This window comes from Cryptotermes secundus, unplaced genomic scaffold, assembly GCF_002891405.2.
Source record: "Cryptotermes secundus unplaced genomic scaffold, Csec_1.0 scaffold11, whole genome shotgun sequence".
Classification (NCBI taxonomy): domain Eukaryota; kingdom Metazoa; phylum Arthropoda; class Insecta; order Blattodea; family Kalotermitidae; genus Cryptotermes; species Cryptotermes secundus.
The window spans coordinates 1,216,148-1,234,052 of NW_019739208.1; the positions used below are offsets into that span (position 1 = coordinate 1,216,148).

The 17,905-nt window shown below is 39.3% G+C and overlaps 1 protein-coding gene across 2 annotated transcripts in view; it reads right to left on the reverse strand.

The window, feature by feature from the left end:
- Window positions 1–254: 254 nt before the first annotated feature.
- The window catches only part of LOC111871637 (transcription factor E2F3), a 24,063-nt gene continuing 6,412 nt past the window's right edge, over window positions 255–17,905 (reverse strand). For both annotated transcript variants that reach the window (XM_023864870.2, XM_023864871.1), the window contains exons 5-9: window positions 16,065–16,278; window positions 14,651–14,760; window positions 13,234–13,382; window positions 7,633–8,050; window positions 255–476 (exon numbers count right to left, since the gene is read on the reverse strand). In XM_023864870.2, the coding sequence (XP_023720638.1) occupies window positions 319–476; window positions 7,633–8,050; window positions 13,234–13,382; window positions 14,651–14,760; window positions 16,065–16,278 (1,049 nt within the window). In that variant the 3' untranslated portion in view covers window positions 255–318. The remainder of the gene's footprint in view (window positions 477–7,632; window positions 8,051–13,233; window positions 13,383–14,650; window positions 14,761–16,064; window positions 16,279–17,905) is intronic.

Below are 17,905 nucleotides of genomic sequence, written 5' to 3' on the forward strand. Positions count from 1 at the left end.
CACTAATAAAAGCATAATATATTATGCAATACCAACATCACACAAGTATTTAGCACAAAATGCTCAAAATACTTAAACATGTACACCTGCCTTACAAACCTACAAGACCTGTTCAGCTGCTTCCTCATGGCAAATACATTTCACACAGAATACTGTAATTATTCATATCCCAAGCACAGGTAATAACACACAATCTGGTAACAATTACAGTCCGTGTTGCATTGCTCGAATACCTGCACCTACTGTCAACAAGAATAACACAGGTTTCTTCTCATTTATCTCATGCAGCTGGTTTTGTAGATCAGTTTCAGTTCTTCCTCAGAATTCAAAACCAAAGAGATCACTTAGTCCTTCTCCATCACCTAAACTGAAGCTGTAATCCGACTCGGACAATGGAGGCTCAAGTGGGAGGAAGAGTTCATTGTTGAATGAACCTTGAACAGACAATCCTGATATGTCGATGACAGAGTCACTCTCTGTAGAAAAACAAAAAGAACATCTCTGTAAGTAACACATAGAATGATGAAATGTTAACAATAAGAGGGCGAGACAAATCCTGAATGCCAGATCACCAGAGTGTTCTGAAGTTATGTAGTGAATTCTTAACTGGCCACTTCCCTTGACATTTCATTTAAGATGTCCATGAAGCAAAAGGTAGAGGAAATATTTGGTTTATTTTATGTTACTCTGCCAGTTTAAATTAATATATACAAACGACTTAATAATTTAAAAATTTAATTTAAACACGTCTTTTCCGCTTTACCTGTCAGCCAGCATGCTAACATGAGCAACCAAATTCCATTCCAACATAGGAAAATCAAACATAATTAACACACCAAAAATATGGGCGAAATAAATTAATAATCCTCTCTCCTCCCACTCCCCATATACCCTGAAATGAAACATCGACAAAAATTACCAATTCCACCAGTTTCTGAAACTGTGCATCATGACCCCAAGGAGGTAGCAAAGTTCTCCAGAAAAATTAAAAAAATATACTTGTATCCATGCAGTTTGGCAAATTAGTAAGTGAGAATTAATATAGGTGCTTTTTAAAAATGTATCTGCAGCTAGCAAAATATTTCACAAATTATTTTGTGACTGTACAGAAACATTTTACAGTTTACTGCTGGTACATGGTTGAAGTTATTTAGGTTCCTGCTGTCACTACAGCCTGACAGAGGCCTGCAACAACATGCAAACTGCATTTTTCACTAATTAGCAGAGATGGGGGTGTGTATATCTGTAAGCTGCAGTATGACAAAGTTTGAGAAGCCTTCAGTTAAAAATTAATGAACTTACAGAATGGTAACTCTGTACGATCTGTACAAATGCCAAACATTATTAGTTCTAATTATCAGAGGCTGAACATACTTATGTATCAGATTTGTCAAGGCAGAAACATTAAGATACACAACATAAAATACATGAGATATGGCCAGAAATATACTACTATATTAACACATTAAGATGTAAAGATAGGATAAGACAGGCAGGTTTGGCATATTTCTATGGGAAATCCACAAGCTTAGACATTCACTCTAGCCACAGCAGAAGTTCTCTGTCACAATCATAGCCATTATAATTTGATACTCACTTTCACTTCTTACAAGAACAATGTTTTGAAGCATAAATACAAATGTTTACTCTCACTCATGTATATATTCACTTTTACTTGTACAAGTTAGATCTTTCAAATCAACAATTCCAGTTTGGTACAAGCTGTTTCCTGAACCTGTACTTAAAGTATCCTACATTCCTCGTCATACATCTTCCTTTTACACTTCCTTGTACCAATAAATTATAACTGTGTAACAACACTAATATATTGTGTTATGATGGTGTATTTACGTGTCCTGGTAAACTGATGAATGTGACTGAGGAAAAGATGTAGACCAGTAGCACTTCAGTTCCAAAACAAGGTAAATGCATATCCACAGGAGGTCAAACAAAAACAAATAGAAGTGTAATGCGTAATTGCTGACCCACATCAGACTAAGTTACAATGTGTGGTAAAAATGTGCATGTGTAAAAGTAAAAAGCTATCTCTGTACCAGGCCGTGAAGGCCCATGGGGTTGTGAGACGTTGACGGTCCCACATTTTCTAGACAATCAGCTCAAAGATGGCAATAAGGTTGTCAGCCTTAAGCACCGGCCATGCTTTACTCCCCAGGAAAATTATTTAATTAATTCCTGGTACTCGTTTCTGTTAGAGGTTGAGTCGACCCCAGGGTCATAGTGCGGCTGGAAGGATTAGGTCAATTGAAAAAAAAACCAATGACCTCATCAGGACTTGAACCCAGGACCTTCCGGCTTGTAGCATAGTGCCTCAACCACTACACTACCGCATGCCCCAAAAATGTGCATGTGTAGGCTTCTTATATACCTAAAACATGTTTCACATGATTCACTGGTGTCATATGACATGGTATTTTCACTGTGTTGAATCTTAATGTTTCAACATTTTCCGTTCATAAAAAGTATCAAAAGAGTGAAACATTTTTCTGGTTCATAGACAGAAACAAATTTGTTGAGTCTGGTATTAGAATATACATTTCTCCAGTCAATGTTCCCACTCTTTATACCACAAATGATTCTTGTAAGCAGTTCAAGTTTCCTCTTCTTGTCCAGCAACTAAAATGAAGCAACATGCAAGAAACAAAGACACAAACTCCACATTTCAAGCAAGGAAGCAAGACTTAGAAGGCATGGCAGGACCCGCAACCCTGAGCTAAGCCGAATCCCATGGTGCTACAAATGTATTCTGTGAAGCAGCCATGAAATTTAGCTCAGCCAAGAGCGCATGCTAGTACACAAAGCAAACACACACACCATCAACAGACAAATAACACATTATCCAAGAAAATAGTTCACAGTTGTGTTAAATTTACCTCAGTATAAAAATTATACAAGCTTTTTATTTTATACTCAAATGGCAGGGAAGTAAATATTTTCCTCAACCCAGTGAGGCAACAGATTCAGTCACAATGACAATGACTTCTGACTGCCCCACATTCTTGTGCACAACGATATCGAGTATATCACCATTCCCCATAGGAGAGTCATGAGGGGGACACTGTTGTGCCAAAATTTCGAACTTATTAAATGCCGTAAATCCAGTAGTTTCACACCTGAAGCATTAGAAAATATACTGTTCCAAAAAGTATGATTGGCATTCAAACCTCCTGCCAATAGCGACTTATGTCTAAAGCTTAAGAGATCAGTGGCGTCTGTACCATTCCAGGTGTGGCCTGATAACTTTCAGACAGATGCAAGTAGCACTTCACTATTACCAATCAATATGCAAACCCCCATAGGTTCTATTGAAACAAGCAGAGACAGGTTCTAACTGAAGACTGACAGCTCCTAGTTACATAACCTCTGCACGAAATGCACAAAAAACACAATTTTCAAGAGTTATTCCACTGTTGTATGACATCACTATTAGCACAGACTGCATAGAAAACACAACCCTAACAGTTACTCCATTGCTACATGTTACACAGCTGTTACCTAACAACAACCATTTCTCTTGCTTCATAATTCTTGTTTTAAGCAAATATGCCATAATATTAACATTTTAATGCAATTAGATACACCTACATAGAGTTCTGAGAGGAATCAGAACACATTAATAAAAAGCATGTTTCAGTTTTGCATTTCCACCTCTCGGCTGGGACCGCACGAGCGCACAAAATGTGTCCGTTGTAACAAACGTCGTGACATCCGTTGTAGAAATAATGCGAATGCTACGCTTTTATCTGGCTCCATTGCAGACAAAAAACTACGCACTGCATTCTGCAACTGTGTGGTGTCCTCAGCAACGTCCATCATGAAGTACGTTCGTTGCAACAGACGTATTTCGTGCGCTCATGTGGCCCCAGCCTTGGAGGTACATTATTCACAGGGTTGTAAAACAATTAAACCTGATATCAGAATACAAATGATTGTGACATTATGGATATTACTGCCTTAAAAACCAATATGTACTCAAAATTTGAAATACGTTTTGATTTTGAGAATTAGAAAAATATAGAAAACAATAATACCCTTAAAATTTAATGTGATCCCAAATTACACTTCTGTATAGAATGATTAAATTATTAAATATTATCTCATATGTTCCTGTATAATCTCGAGTAAATGTACTATCAGACAAACTTTCTTTTGTATGGATGTGTACTATTAAGATTAATTGTGTACATTTCTGGTTCTTCTCAGCACAGAATATTTTCTATTGTTATCTACATGTCATATCCACTCTAATAGTCAACAAGCATATCAAATTAATTTTAATAATAAACAGAAGCATGAAGTTACACAAATAGTGCACTTACTTCGTAATATACAGGAATCATCAGAATATGCTTCACAATTTAAATCATTTTACAACACTAACTTTCAAGTGTATTACTGTTTTCTGCAATTTTCCATGAATTCTTAAAATCATGAACTTATTTCACTTGTTAAGTATACACCAATTAGCTCTGTAACCACTTGCATTTAAAACCCCTGAAGACAGATATATATTGTGACATGTTGCGCAACGAAGAACCCCTCCCTACCCAGCAGCAACGTGGCAACTCAGGCCACAGTGACGTGGTGGATGAGTCAGTGCTCACCCCCAACGGTAACGTAAGACAGCGTGAGGTAACAGGCACACACAGCCCCTATATAAGAGAGCTGCGCTGCCTCCGGAGTTAGTTGTAACGTAGCAGTTGCCAAGTTGAGTTGTAATGTGGCCATCGCCGAAGACAGTTCCGAGTTAGTTCTGAGCAAGCCTACGAGCAAGTGTGTTATCAACAGTTCTCCAGTGAGCAGACTACAGTTGGAGTATAGCAGCCGTCGTGGAAAGAAGAACCGGACGTGTGTGTAATTGTGTAATTGGGAGCGTGTGATACAGTGATACATAGCTCCCATACTGTAAACGTGTAGACTACTGAAGACAGAGTGAACTGATTTGCGAATAGGGTTATAAATTGTGAAACCCCGCAACAGTGTTAACAGATTATTGCGATTAGGGTTATAAAGTGTGAAACCCCGCAACTGTGTGATAAGTAATTGTAGCCGTTACTTGTAGGTTGTTGAATAAACCAATTAACGATCTCAACAGCGTCTTCAGTGATGAAACACGTTACAATATGTATATACAGATCTACAGCCCTTGTGGGCCTTGCCTGCTTTTTCAGTTTCTTAATCTATACACAGTTGGTAAGACTCCCTGGATGGGGAATCAGACTGCCACAAGGCTCCTACCTACACAGGGCACAACATGAACACTGAATAAACACACACAAACATCCATGCCTTGAGTGGGATTTGAACCCAAGGTCCCAGTGTTCAAGAAGGTACAGACTGTTCATGCTTTAGACTGCGCAGCCACTGTGATTAAAGAAGATAGCAATACAAAGCTGAATTGTGTCAGGTAAGAATGTATTTTAATTATCACCATCTTCATTGTCTTTAAGTCTGTGGTGCATATTACCAATGTTACTTCTTGTGCATGAATCTACATATAAAATGTAAAGCTGGCCGCATACAAGTAACCCGCTCATCAAATCTGTGTTATAGCTGTATCCAATGGCAGTAATAAATTAATAAGTTGCAGCTGATACAATCATAAATTCAACTATAAAGATATTTCAGGACTTTACTCTGGGCAAGCCTTTCCTTTATTAGCACATAAACTTCAATCCTACAAAATTATGTAAAACACTTCTATATGCACATGCTGTAGGGTACAGATACACAACAGAACATTCAAGTCATGCAATGTTGGCTCCTAAATGTAGGCATGGTACAGGTAAAGTTGTACAGTTCTGCACATTAGCATATCCTCATCACCTACCAGCATTTCAAGAACATGATACAGTAAAGTCTTACCTCAATAAATGTCCAAAACAGACCATGACCTGCAGCTTACACCATTAGTATAGAAAATGCACACAAGTTAGTGCTTGGAGCAGGTGGCATGCTAGTAACCTAAACTCTGTCTGTGATGTGACATTAACCACCGCACAAGTCACAGCCAGAGTTCTGGCACCAACGTACCATTCTAGGGAGCGAGCCAAAGCACATATTTCTGAACTTTCATGCAAATATCACAAATCTAATTAGAGCAGCAATGTTACGAAGCAATATCAGGGAGAGCCCAAGAGTTGTCAGTAAGCAATCACTTGCAAAACTACTTATGTTAATCAGCAAAATCAACCAAATAAATGATTTACAAAGACAGAAAATCCCACATGAATCAGCAGTCCCTCATACAGGGAAATTTATCAGACTTTGTTTTCTTATTTCATCCACCATCCAGTATTCTAAAGAGACTTGTTTCAATACTCAGGTGAGAGGGTATGAGACACCTAATCTGTTGAGGCAATCAGAAAGACCTACCTTGAATCACTGGACCATCATATTGTCACGTGTTAGTAATTAGACACAGTGGTTGGACTGATAATTGGATTTACTCAATCCTTTGTAACTACAATTATTATAATAAAGGCAAATAGGGTAAAGCTACCCCTGTAACATGACATGAAGACAAATATTGTGAGACATCAATGCTCCCACATTTGATAGACAATCAGCTCACAGATTGAGGCAAAGTTGTCAACCTTATGCACCGGGCACCCTTTACCTCCAGGAAGATTCCTGGTATTCATTCAAACACTGTACAAATCACTACCGGAAACACTAAGTCTCTTATGCCTTCACTAGTCGTTGCTTGGTAGTGGCATCTAACAGTGTAACTCAAGACTGTGGACCGGTATCTGCCACTCCGACCTCAGACTTCTAACTCCCAACTTGGTCTCCGAAATTGCTATTGGACGTCGACAGCACAGTCATTCTTGGTTCTGAGTCTCATGGAGCTCATGAGCATATTCTACTTTCTCACATCTCTGGGTGTCATGCAACCATTCGCCTTGTCCTGTTGGTCATTATGTAGCCTCACCATGGACTGCATAGGAAACACAGCTTCCAAGAATTCCTCCATTAGTGAGCGACATGTTAAGCCTAGAAATGGTCTGGGTACTGTTGATACTGGAGCATGTTTTGGTTGCCATGAAAACATGTTTACCAATCACTGCCTAGCAATGGATGCCTTTTCTGGGTTCGCTATTCCAGCTTTCAGCTGTCATATGCTGTTTTCCTTACCTTCTGAAAAAGCGGCCTCCGGAGTCTAGGGGTAACATTCCCACCTCATGATTCAAGGTACGCGGGTTCAAATCCGGTGGAGGTCGTGGAATTTTTAAGGGCAGAAAAATTCACGGAACAAGTCCTCCGGGAGGAACCTTAAGCCGTGGGTCCCGTGTCATAGATTTACGGCACGTAAAAGATCCTCATGTCTCTAGGAGACCTCTGAGCAAAATTAGGTAAATAGTTTCCAATGCCTCCGGTAGATGGGGAAGCATCGGGTACCGCAGCCAGCCTTGCTGGCTGAACAGGGCTGATAGCGAGCATCAGTACCGGCAGGGTATGGAGACTGGTAGAATATCAAAGGGGGATGTACAATAGACTATTAGTCGGGGTGCATGGGGAAACCCACCCCCTCCAATAATAATAATAATAATAATAAAATACCTTCTGAAACCATACTACACATAATTTTGTATAAACTGTACATTTCCTCACCTGAAATATTAATGTTGTGTTGATCTTCAGTCTGAAGCTGAAACCTTCCACCACCCATTGGTTCAAAATCATCCGGCTCTGATATTAGCACATTACGTATCCTAGTAAGTTTTGACACGGTTTCCACATCTTCGCTCACTGGTTCATCTTTTACCATATAATCACTTGATATCTGCTGCTGCACCATATCTATATGACTGCTTGGATCCGAACCAGAAGCAGCAACAACCAGATCAGTATTGTACTCCACTACTGACCCAGATATTGTTTGCTGATGACCATAATCAACCGCAGAACATGATGGTGTAGGTTCATTTACAGAGACATGTTCCCTATTACCATCATTTACTGTAGTTTCTTCAGGGCAGAGGAATACTTCTATTTCACCATTTTCACTCTTCATATACATTTGCAGGCCCTGTAACAAAATTCTAATACATTATTTCCAAGATTAAGAATTGATATTTGCAGAGAATAAATCCCTTACAATTGTAACAAAAAATAAGACACAACTTTTAGTTACTACAGGATTCTGACGATGGTGTATAATACACAGAGCTATTGGGTTTTCGGACTTTATCCATCGTCCTGGTTTTAAGATAACTAAGAAAAACAAGACGTTTCGGAAACTGGATCTGTTTCCATCCTCAGGCGAGGGAAAACACCTATTCTGTTGGGTCCCTTAGAAAGAGCTAGCCTCAATCACTGGATTGTGACTGTCCAGTGATTGAGGCTAGCTCTTTCTATGGGACCGAACAGAATAGGCGTTTTCCTTCACCTGAGGACAGAAACAGACCCAGTTTCCGAAATGTCTTGTTTTTCTTAGTTATCTTAAAACCAGGACGATGGATAAAGTCCGAAAACCCAATAGCTCTGTGTATTATACACCATCGTCAGAATCCTGTAGTAACTAAAAGTTGTGTCTTATTTTTTGTTACAATTGTAAGGGATTTATTCTCTGCAAATATCAATTCTTAATCTTGGAAATAATATATTAGAATTTTGTTACAGGGCCTGCAAATGTATATGAAGAGTGAAAATGGTGAAATAGAAGTATTCCTCTGCCCTGAAGAAACTACAGTAAATGATGGTAATAGGGAACATGTCTCTGTAAATGAACCTACACCATCATGTTCTGCGGTTGATTATGGTCATCAGCAAACAATATCTGGGTCAGTAGTGGAGTACAATACTGATCTGGTTGTTGCTGCTTCTGGTTCGGATCCAAGCAGTCATATAGATATGGTGCAGCAGCAGATATCAAGTGATTATATGGTAAAAGATGAACCAGTGAGCGAAGATGTGGAAACCGTGTCAAAACTTACTAGGATACGTAATGTGCTAATATCAGAGCCGGATGATTTTGAACCAATGGGTGGTGGAAGGTTTCAGCTTCAGACTGAAGATCAACACAACATTAATATTTCAGGTGAGGAAATGTACAGTTTATACAAAATTATGTGTAGTATGGTTTCAGAAGGTATTTTTTTATTATTATTATTATTATTGGAGGGGGTGGGTTTCCCCATGCACCCCGACTAATAGTCTATTGTACATCCCCCTTTGATATTCTACCAGTCTCCATACCCTGCCGGTACTGATGCTCGCTATCAGCCCTGTTCAGCCAGCAAGGCTGGCTGCGGTACCCGATGCTTCCCCATCTACCGGAGGCATTGGAAACTATTTACCTAATTTTGCTCAGAGGTCTCCTAGAGACATGAGGATCTTTTACGTGCCGTAAATCTATGACACGGGACCCACGGCTTAAGGTTCCTCCCGGAGGACTTGTTCCGTGAATTTTTCTGCCCTTAAAAATTCCACGACCTCCACCGGATTTGAACCCGCGTACCTTGAATCATGAGGTGGGAATGTTACCCCTAGACTCCGGAGGCCGCTTTTTCAGAAGGTAAGGAAAACAGCATATGACAGCTGAAAGCTGGAATAGCGAACCCAGAAAAGGCATCCATTGCTAGGCAGTGATTGGTAAACATGTTTTCATGGCAACCAAAACATGCTCCAGTATCAACAGTACCCAGACCATTTCTAGGCTTAACATGTCGCTCACTAATGGAGGAATTCTTGGAAGCTGTGTTTCCTATGCAGTCCATGGTGAGGCTACATAATGACCAACAGGACAAGGCGAATGGTTGCATGACACCCAGAGATGTGAGAAAGTAGAATATGCTCATGAGCTCCATGAGACTCAGAACCAAGAATGACTGTGCTGTCGACGTCCAATAGCAATTTCGGAGACCAAGTTGGGAGTTAGAAGTCTGAGGTCGGAGTGGCAGATACCGGTCCACAGTCTTGAGTTACACTGTTAGATGCCACTACCAAGCAACGACTAGTGAAGNGCAATTTAAAAGTCCGTACGTTAAAGGTTAAATATTTAAATCACACTGGGGACCGGCATTTTTATACCTACTACACAAACTTGTGCACTGTTCACTTTAAGAATTAATATAAAATATCCTAATTAATTTTATGAACTAAAATTTTTGGAGAATACTTACCAGTGCTCCTAGAAGTGCTTAAGAGTGTGATATTTCTGGAAACATTCCCCTTTGTGAAGTGGCATTATAAGAGGATGTACCCAAAAGAAACCGAACTTATTTTTTTTTAAACTTATTCACTCAAATTTTAAGCACAAACCTTCAATCCCCTTCAAAGTACTCTCCACTTACACTAATACCCTTGTCTAGTCTTTTATTCCATTTTTCAAAACATTGTCTAAATTCATCTTTTGAGATGCTTGACAACGCCTTCCTTCACCTCAGCAACATCAGCAAAACACTTTCCTTTCATGTCTCTTTTCAAAGGATTCAAAAAAAGTTTTGATCATTTCAAGACTCTTCTTTCAAAGCACAGCATGCTTCCACGCGACCTTGTTTTTGTTCAGCAGTCAGCAGTTGTGGCACGAATTTCGCAGCCACCCTTTTCATTCCCAAATCTTCTGTCAAAATTCGCTGAACTGAGCTCCAAGTCACTCCCGACAGCTCCACAATTTCTTCAATGGTCCGTCGTCAATCTTCCTTGAAGATTTCACGAATTTTTTCAACATTTTCATGTGTTCAGGCCGTGGAAGGACGACCAGAACGAGGTTTGTCATCAATTGACATTTCACCATTTTTGAAACGGGAAAACCACTCAAACACTTCAGTTTTCCCCATAGCATCGTCCTTGTACGCTGTTTTAACATTTTTAAGAGTTTGTGTTCCACTTTTGCCGAGCAAAAAGCAGAATTTCACCACCGCACGCTGTTCACGAAAATCAGCCATTGCAAAAACGACGATCACACAAAACAGTTGTCACTATAAACTCTGCCGAAACTAGTCCTTACCTTCTGAAGCAACGATAGTTGGCTTATCGACTCAGGAATGTTAGCTCTATGCGCTCATAGCGGCAAAATGCGGTACTACAAAAGCTGTGCCCACAAAAAATTTAGTTCAGTTTCTTTTGGGTACCCCATCGTACACTTTCAAATGTAGACATAGTCCTTTTTTTTGTGAACTGTGCAAACATGGCATTGCCTAGAAGGATTCTTCCCCTTGGAATGTTCACTCTTCACAATTTTCACGAGGGAATTTTTAGGCATATCACTTGAGAGTCGCCCTGGGAGGGTCCACATGAGGCCTTCATGGGGTGAGAGTTGAAGGGCCCGGTCATACTAAGTCTTTGTGTGACCCTGGTTCTGCCGCCACCATCTGGACTGTAGCCCAGGCCTTTGCCACATTCATCAGAAATGCTTTGTATTTCAATTTAGAATCAGGGTTTAGATTTTTGTAAACCAAAAATGAATTGAAAATGGCACAATTTATAAGCCACAAGGCAACTTTCACTTTTATTATCTGTGGCCACAATTCTTTATTGACCCCTCACTTCCACTGTCTGAGTCACTAATCACTACTCCTCCATAAGGCAGGCAGATAGCTCCATAAACAAGTCAAGAGAGATCACTTGCCTTCAACTGCTTTTGACCTTGAAACATATTCCCCTCTACTAACTTCCTGCCTGGTATATAAACAGCTGGAAGAGGCAAAGTTTATTTTCTTTTGGAGTAGGGACCTTAGGCAGCCAGGTAAAGTTACTGAATACCTATCATACATTCTGAAGATTTATTACGCAGTATTCATTGCAGTTGCGTGGCGCCACTGGTCGCAAAGTGTTAAGCATCTTCACTGACATGTCTTTATCACACAGTAATGTTGACTGTTATATCGTACAATGGGAAACACATCTGTCACACCAAGATCTCACTGACTTTTCTTCTGTACGGCTTCATACTCAAGAAGACATACCCTTCAAGATGTTTTAGATGAAATCCAGTAGTAGATGTCATATCCTGAAGTTTTTCCCCTTCCAAACAAGGACTAACTGTGTCACTCAAGTAAATGTGGGAAAAGAATTGCCTAAAACATATTTGACAGTGCTCTCACTGAAATACAGTATTGTCACATGGTTAAGCGACATCTATATATAGAGTACCTTCTAAGTCAGAAGTTTCCGACTTTTGGCTCTTCCTCAATGCTGAAAAGGGTCCATAAGAATGAGCCTTGGGCAACAAATTTAGCAATAGACAAGACTGCTTTCAGTTGCAGTTGTCTAGAAGTGTGCAATACACAGTAAGAAACATATTTCTCTAGCATTCCAGTGTTCATAAAAATGTATAAGCATCCACACATTCATAAAATGTGTAAAAACACACACAGTGTAACATTTAGTAGTTCATGCAGATGGCATGAAAACTTACGTAAGAACAGTGTCTGGATAAATAATAAAATTAAGTTTCCTTTAAAGTTTTCTATTGTGAAAGAGGTTCAATTTAATCAGATAAATACAGGACCAAAGTTCAAAATTTTCATGTGTAGAGATCAATGTGAAGTAGGTTTAGCAGAGGGAAGACAAATACACAAGATGAAAAAGATAATTACAGGTATCTGCAGTAAGATGCAGCAAAGAATAATACAACAAATTCTTATGTTCTGGATAACATGGTAATTCTTTCTTATTTTTTTATTGCTAGTGGGGTGGGACTTAGTCCCTTGCACTGCGGCCACTTCTGGCCTATTGTACCAGCCCCAGATGATAGGTGAGGGTGACTGTGGAGCAGTTGGTGGAATGAAGATTGGCAGGGGAAACCGAAGTACTTGGAGAAAATTTGCCCCGGCGCCACTTTGTCCACCACAAATCCCACTTGACCAGACCTGGGATTGAACCTGGGCCTCTGCGGTGGGAAGCCAGTGACTAACCGCTTGAGCTATGGCGCAGAATGGTAATCCTTACTTGTGAACATAATTAAGGTGAAATGCAATATATGTACTCCTAGTCACATGCGAGTTTGAAAAATGCGGTCCACTAATTTAGATCGATCTCAATGCAAGCTGCTTGGTGGCCAATCAAGTGAGACTATTGTGGATTTGTGGAGGATGAATACAAGGGATGAAAGGAAAAATTCACCCACTTCAAATTTCTGTTGGAATAAAATTATAACATAAATTGAGGAATGCCTGTACTCACCAATTCCAGGACTCCTGTCACCAACCCAATATCCTACTGAAAGACACACATATTTAAATATTACAAAATCCAATTCATACTAACTTGACTGGGATGAGGCACTTGTAGCTTGGCCTCTGGTGGTGCTTTGATGGCCATGATAGTTTGATGCCTGTACTCAGGGATGCCACGCAGGTCTTGGTATGTTATGTACGCATACTGCTTCTCTTCACTCAATTGCCGGAGGTTACACTCTGTGTGTGACAATGATTTCACAAATTTCACTACAAATGTTGGCACATTTCACTTTACAGGATAAAAAATGTAAAAATCAGTCAGTGACATGACATGAAAATTTAAAAGCCTCGTATTTATCTAAAATGTAAACAAGTTACATCCAAGATAATTTTTGAACACAAAAGAGTAAAGCATGAAATCAACATATAAGTTTTGTCATCCTAAAAACTTTAGTTTTGAAATGTGGTACTTATTTATAGGGGGAGCTTAACCTACAGCAATTTGTTTGCTTTACTTTTGTCCACTAGATGTTTTGTGGTGTGCTTCTTTAGCACTTTGAGAGAAGAATAAAATAAAAGGTTCTTGTCCTTAGGTTAGTGTTCGGGCCGCGCCATAGCTCAAGCGGTTAGTCGCTGGCTTCCCGTGTTTGATCCCAGGTCTGGTCAAGTGGGATTTGTGGTGGACAAAGTGGCACTGGGGCAGGTTTACTCTGAGTACTTCAGTTTCCCTTGCCAATCTTCATTTCACCAAATTCTCCATTATCTTTATCACCAGGGGCAGGTACAATAGGCCAATCAGTGGCCACCATGCTGAGTGGACTAAGCTGGACTCCACCCCCCACTAAGCAAAAAAAAAAAAAAAAAAAAAAAAAAAAAAAAAAAAAAAAAAAAAAAAAAATTAGGTTATAGTGACTGTATAAATTCATCTTTCAGGAATAAGATGTTGAAGGGTTTCCATTACCGTGAAAACACAGCAGTTGTCACCTCCACAATTATGAGTCTTGGGAAAAAGGGGTGTTTGAAGCTCCACTATTAACCTGACAGTGGCTGCAAGTGAAGGAGTACTTGGACAGCAAGGAGCAGGAAGCCATCCAACAGGAGGCAACCACATGACTGAAAGATTAATGGTGACCAGGTGCATATAAAAACAAAGTGATGAAAGACTTTTTTTGTTGGTGATCCTGTGCTTGTAACAGGTGATGATGGGAGCACTCTTAACAACCTTCACGATAACTGGCGACAAAATGTTTATGCAATCACAAGGTTAAGTAAGGAATGTACGTCCTTCGTAAATACCAGTTATACCTTGCTGTCCTTACACCATCTTGCTTGAAGCAAACCACAAAAGCAAAATCAGATGGATATAAAATATATGAACTATAAGACAATGCTGCACATATAACATGACTGCAACACCGAAACAGAGTTAACATCAGACTCTGTGTACTAGCAAGAACATAACACAACAGTTTAATTTTGTAAAATGACATGGTATTCCATCCTACCAGCACTTGTAATCAGCTTATCCAGCATGTTTTCTTTGGCTTCAAGATCTTCAATGTCATTCTGCAGACTGCCAGCTGTCAAACCTGCATCACTAAGAATCTGGCCACCCCTGTAAAATCAAACATAATAGCAAACTCAAATGAAATATAAACAATTTATGTCACTTCCCCTTCAGACATATATCATCATACAGTGTGAACCAGCTTGACTGCAACATCAAATTATGCAGCACTGAAGTAAAACGATTCTGTAGCAAAAATCTCCTGGTCATGAAGCTGACTATTCACCTCTGCCAAGGTCAAGATTGCATGGAGCTGTACCTCCACTTCCCCATGCACTTTCACAATGTGATGTTTCATTAATCAACCACAGGGAAAACTTTACCTTCATTTAAAAGCTAAAATTAATGAGCCATTGTGAATATTGTGAGTTGAGAGTAGTTGCATGAAATTTGGTGCTGGAGACAAACCTTAAACATTTCATGAATTATGTGTTTGGAATATTTATATGCTAAAATTACAGATATGGCAACATTTAAAACATTCTGAGGTTACCTGAGATTTGACGTTCTCATAGCAGTGAATATTAACATCAGTTTTCTCAAATCTGTAGTTTGGTAGATCGGTACAAATGTTTCAAAGGAACCTGTCTACCAAAATATATATCATAAAAGCTTTTCACACCCTTGAAATCCAGTCTACACTAGTGAAAATTATATCACAAAAATAAGTTTAGTGTGCAGTACAATTACTGTATTCATTTATAATTTATAGAAGCCTCTCTGAACTGATGGAAGCATTTAAAGGTCAACAGTCTTGGAAGTTCTTCGCACATGTCAAATTTATCTTTTAAATTATGCATCATAGCATCTATAACATCAACAGCTGGTAACACTTCGAGGCTCAGAGGTTGGTAGCATTTACATAGGCCTTCTTAGGTCAGTAACTTTGCCTAAGATGGTGGGGGTGGTATATTGTTGGGCCATCCTCTTTTCCTCATTCAGTAACTGTCTGTCTGAGAGTGCAGACATCAGTTCTTGTGAGCTCAGTCAAAAGAACTTGTAAGAGACTGTGTTTAACTTGAATGTTTTCATACAAAGATAGTCAATGTAGTTATCAAATGAAATTCTTACTTGTATCAGCTGATAACCATGTAACAACTCATCACAATTTATATTAAACTGAGTCAGTGTGTTTAACATTTGGTCACTTATGTGTATATGGCATTATGGCCTGCATATTACAAAATTTCCTTTTGAAATTACTGCAATGAACACCAACCATTTTTCAAGAAGAAGCAGGAAACATGAGGATTTATACATATCAATGTACCTAAAAAGAGAAGAGCAAAATATCAAGAACATTTTTACTAAAGTAACTGCATTTCAATGAGGAGACAAGTGAGTTTTTTTACCTCCACTGAATATTATTCTTTGATTTCTTCTCTAAAATTCCAATTCCCTCAAGCACATTTGTGATGTCATAAATTCTTCTTTTCTGAACATCAAGGCACTCAGATGCTACATTCAGGTCTACCACTCCATCTGGTGATGACTGAAGCAAGCCAACAAACTTCTTGGTTAGAAGACCCAACGAAGTGTCATATCGTGTCCTCTCCATAGGTTTACCTGCACAAAGAAAATATTGGTAATAATGCACATATGAATTTCAAAGATCACTTGGAAGTAAAAGCAATAAAATACCTGTCAAGTGCACAGAGAACAATATGCCATGCACACCTGCCTCAAGATTTTAAATTCTGGAGTGCTGAATTACAATACTGCTCCATTTCAGCCAACTTCATGTCATTTTATTACACAAAGCTGCTCCAGTATTTTAGCCAAACTAAAGTGTGGAGAGTAATACAGTGATATCAAGAGACAGCTGGTAAAGAGTCAATGAAGAATCTATGTCAAGCGTCCTACCATTTCAGACTATTTACTGATACCAACAATTTTCTTCTCTGAACCATGATTTGGAAAGAGTTATGTGACTGATTAACTCTGAATTAGGCCACGCCATAGCTCAAGCGGTTAGTCGCTGGCTTCCCATCGCGGCAGCCTGGTTTCGATCCCAGGTCTGGTCAAGTGGGATTTGTGCTGGACAAAGTGGCGCTGGGGCATGTCTCCTCAGAGTACTTCGGTTTCTCTTGCCAATCTTCATTCCACCAATTGCTTCACAATCACCCTCACCTATCATCTGGTACAATAGGCCAGAAGTGGCCGCAGTACAAGGGACTTAGCCCCACCCCACTAACAATAAAAAAACTCTTAAATTATTTTACTACTGACATCGTACCACAACAGGCAACCCTTCAGTCATGACATGTTCTGTCGTGAAGTCTAAAACTTGAAACATGCCATAAACAGATGCAAGCAAGAAATACAAATTATGCTGTTTATGAACACAAGCAACCAGTAGTAATTACTACATCTGGTAAGTTTACTTTCTTTCTCTTATAGAGACAACATTTAAAACTGGCAAAGGCAGTTGTTGTCTTTTTAATACAGAAACACTAAGCAGAAGTTGAGGGAACAGCTGTATCTAATGACAACATTTTGTTCCCAATAGGATGTGAATGCAATGGTTCCCAACTTCCTTGCACCGCAGCCCAGTAAAGCCAAATAAAGGTTAAATCATTATTCATATAATTAAGATGCCTCAACATGTAACACTAAACATTAATAATGGTTAAATTGATGTCAATATTCACTGCTATGAGAATGTCAAATCTCAGGTAACCTCAGAATGTTTTAAATGTTGCCATATCTGTTATATAATGGTTCTGACCAAAGCGGACCAAACATGATGCATAATGGCAGATAAAAGACAGCTCCAGACCTAACACATTTTCTGTAGAAATGTGCTGCACCCAATATTGAGTCACAGTGCATTTAAGGGTACTGGAATGGGGGGGGGGGCACTTGGCCAGCTGCACCATGTGTAAGCACCACAATAACAGTGCAATGTAAAGCTACTAAAGTTTAATCTATTCTGCTTAATTAATATTTTGTATTCAGACATCCAAACTGTACACGGAAGCTCAAAATACGCACTAATAAATATTTCTCACAATATATACAGGGTGTCCCAGGAGGAATGGACCAAACTTCGGGAGGGTGTTCCTTATGTTAAAGTATGCCGATATAACCCAAAACACCTATGTCCAAAGTTGAACGGTTACGGAGATAATGGCCAGAGAAGTGTGAAACTTTGACCGGTGTTACACACTTGTTGATTATAAAATACATATTA